Here is a 717-nt window from a genome sequence, read left to right on the forward strand (position 1 = left end):
AGCTCTACCCTGAGCAGACATAGGAGAATCCACACAGGAGAGAGGCCCTACACATGCTCTGAGTGTGGGAAAAGCTTCAGTGAGAGCTCTACCCTCATCAGACATCAGAGAATCCACATGGGCAAGAACTGTAATAAATCCTTTGACTAGGGCTGGCCAAAGATTTTTTTTTTTTTTAAATCACATTTGCTAATTCCCACATAGTGATTTTTGCACCATATTCACCGTGGTCTCTCAGCTCCACCAGATGAGTTGCCTGCTTCTGCCTTTTGCAGCTCACCTTCTTTGGGGTCAGTCCTGTGATCTTTTCTATCAACTCCTTTCCTTTTGAGTCGTAGGAGTGTGTGTCCCTCCAGGCAGGAATGTTCATCAGCTCCAGGTGGGAGAGACAGGTTTGATCCCAACAAGCTGAAGCAAAAACTACCTGTGCCTGACATCCACTAGGACTGTACATGGCTTTGGCTGCTCAAGTTAGTGATCTTGGTGTAAAAAGACAATTCTAGTTGTAGAGCAGATGCAGCCCAGGTGCAGTGGTTGGCATTAGGTTCCCCCTTGACCTGACCTAAACAAACCCTGAGCATCACGGTTATACTGTTCCCCCATTTCAAAGCAATTGTTAGTCTTCTGGTTCCCCCTTTGGGAACAAATTGTTTCATTCCCAGTTGCTCTAATGTTGCTTCAGGTTGTGCTGCAGAGCAGATACTTTTACTACTATTT

At 45.7% G+C, this 717-nt stretch overlaps 1 protein-coding gene across 1 annotated transcript in view; it reads left to right on the forward strand.

Annotated features, from left to right (window-relative positions):
* The window catches only part of LOC112121653 (zinc finger protein 239-like), a 1670-nt gene extending 1026 nt beyond the window's left edge, over positions 1 to 644 (forward strand). The window contains exon 1 of the mRNA XM_029913909.1: positions 1 to 644. This exon is cut by the window's left edge and continues 1026 nt beyond it. Coding sequence (XP_029769769.1) covers positions 1 to 150 — 150 coding nt within the window. The 3' untranslated portion in view covers positions 151 to 644.
* Positions 645 to 717: the final 73 nt, after the last annotated feature.

Source organism: Terrapene carolina, unplaced genomic scaffold, assembly GCF_002925995.2.
Source record: "Terrapene carolina triunguis isolate 2854851 unplaced genomic scaffold, T_m_triunguis-2.0 Scaffold10002, whole genome shotgun sequence".
NCBI classification, from domain to species: Eukaryota; Metazoa; Chordata; order Testudines; family Emydidae; genus Terrapene; species Terrapene triunguis.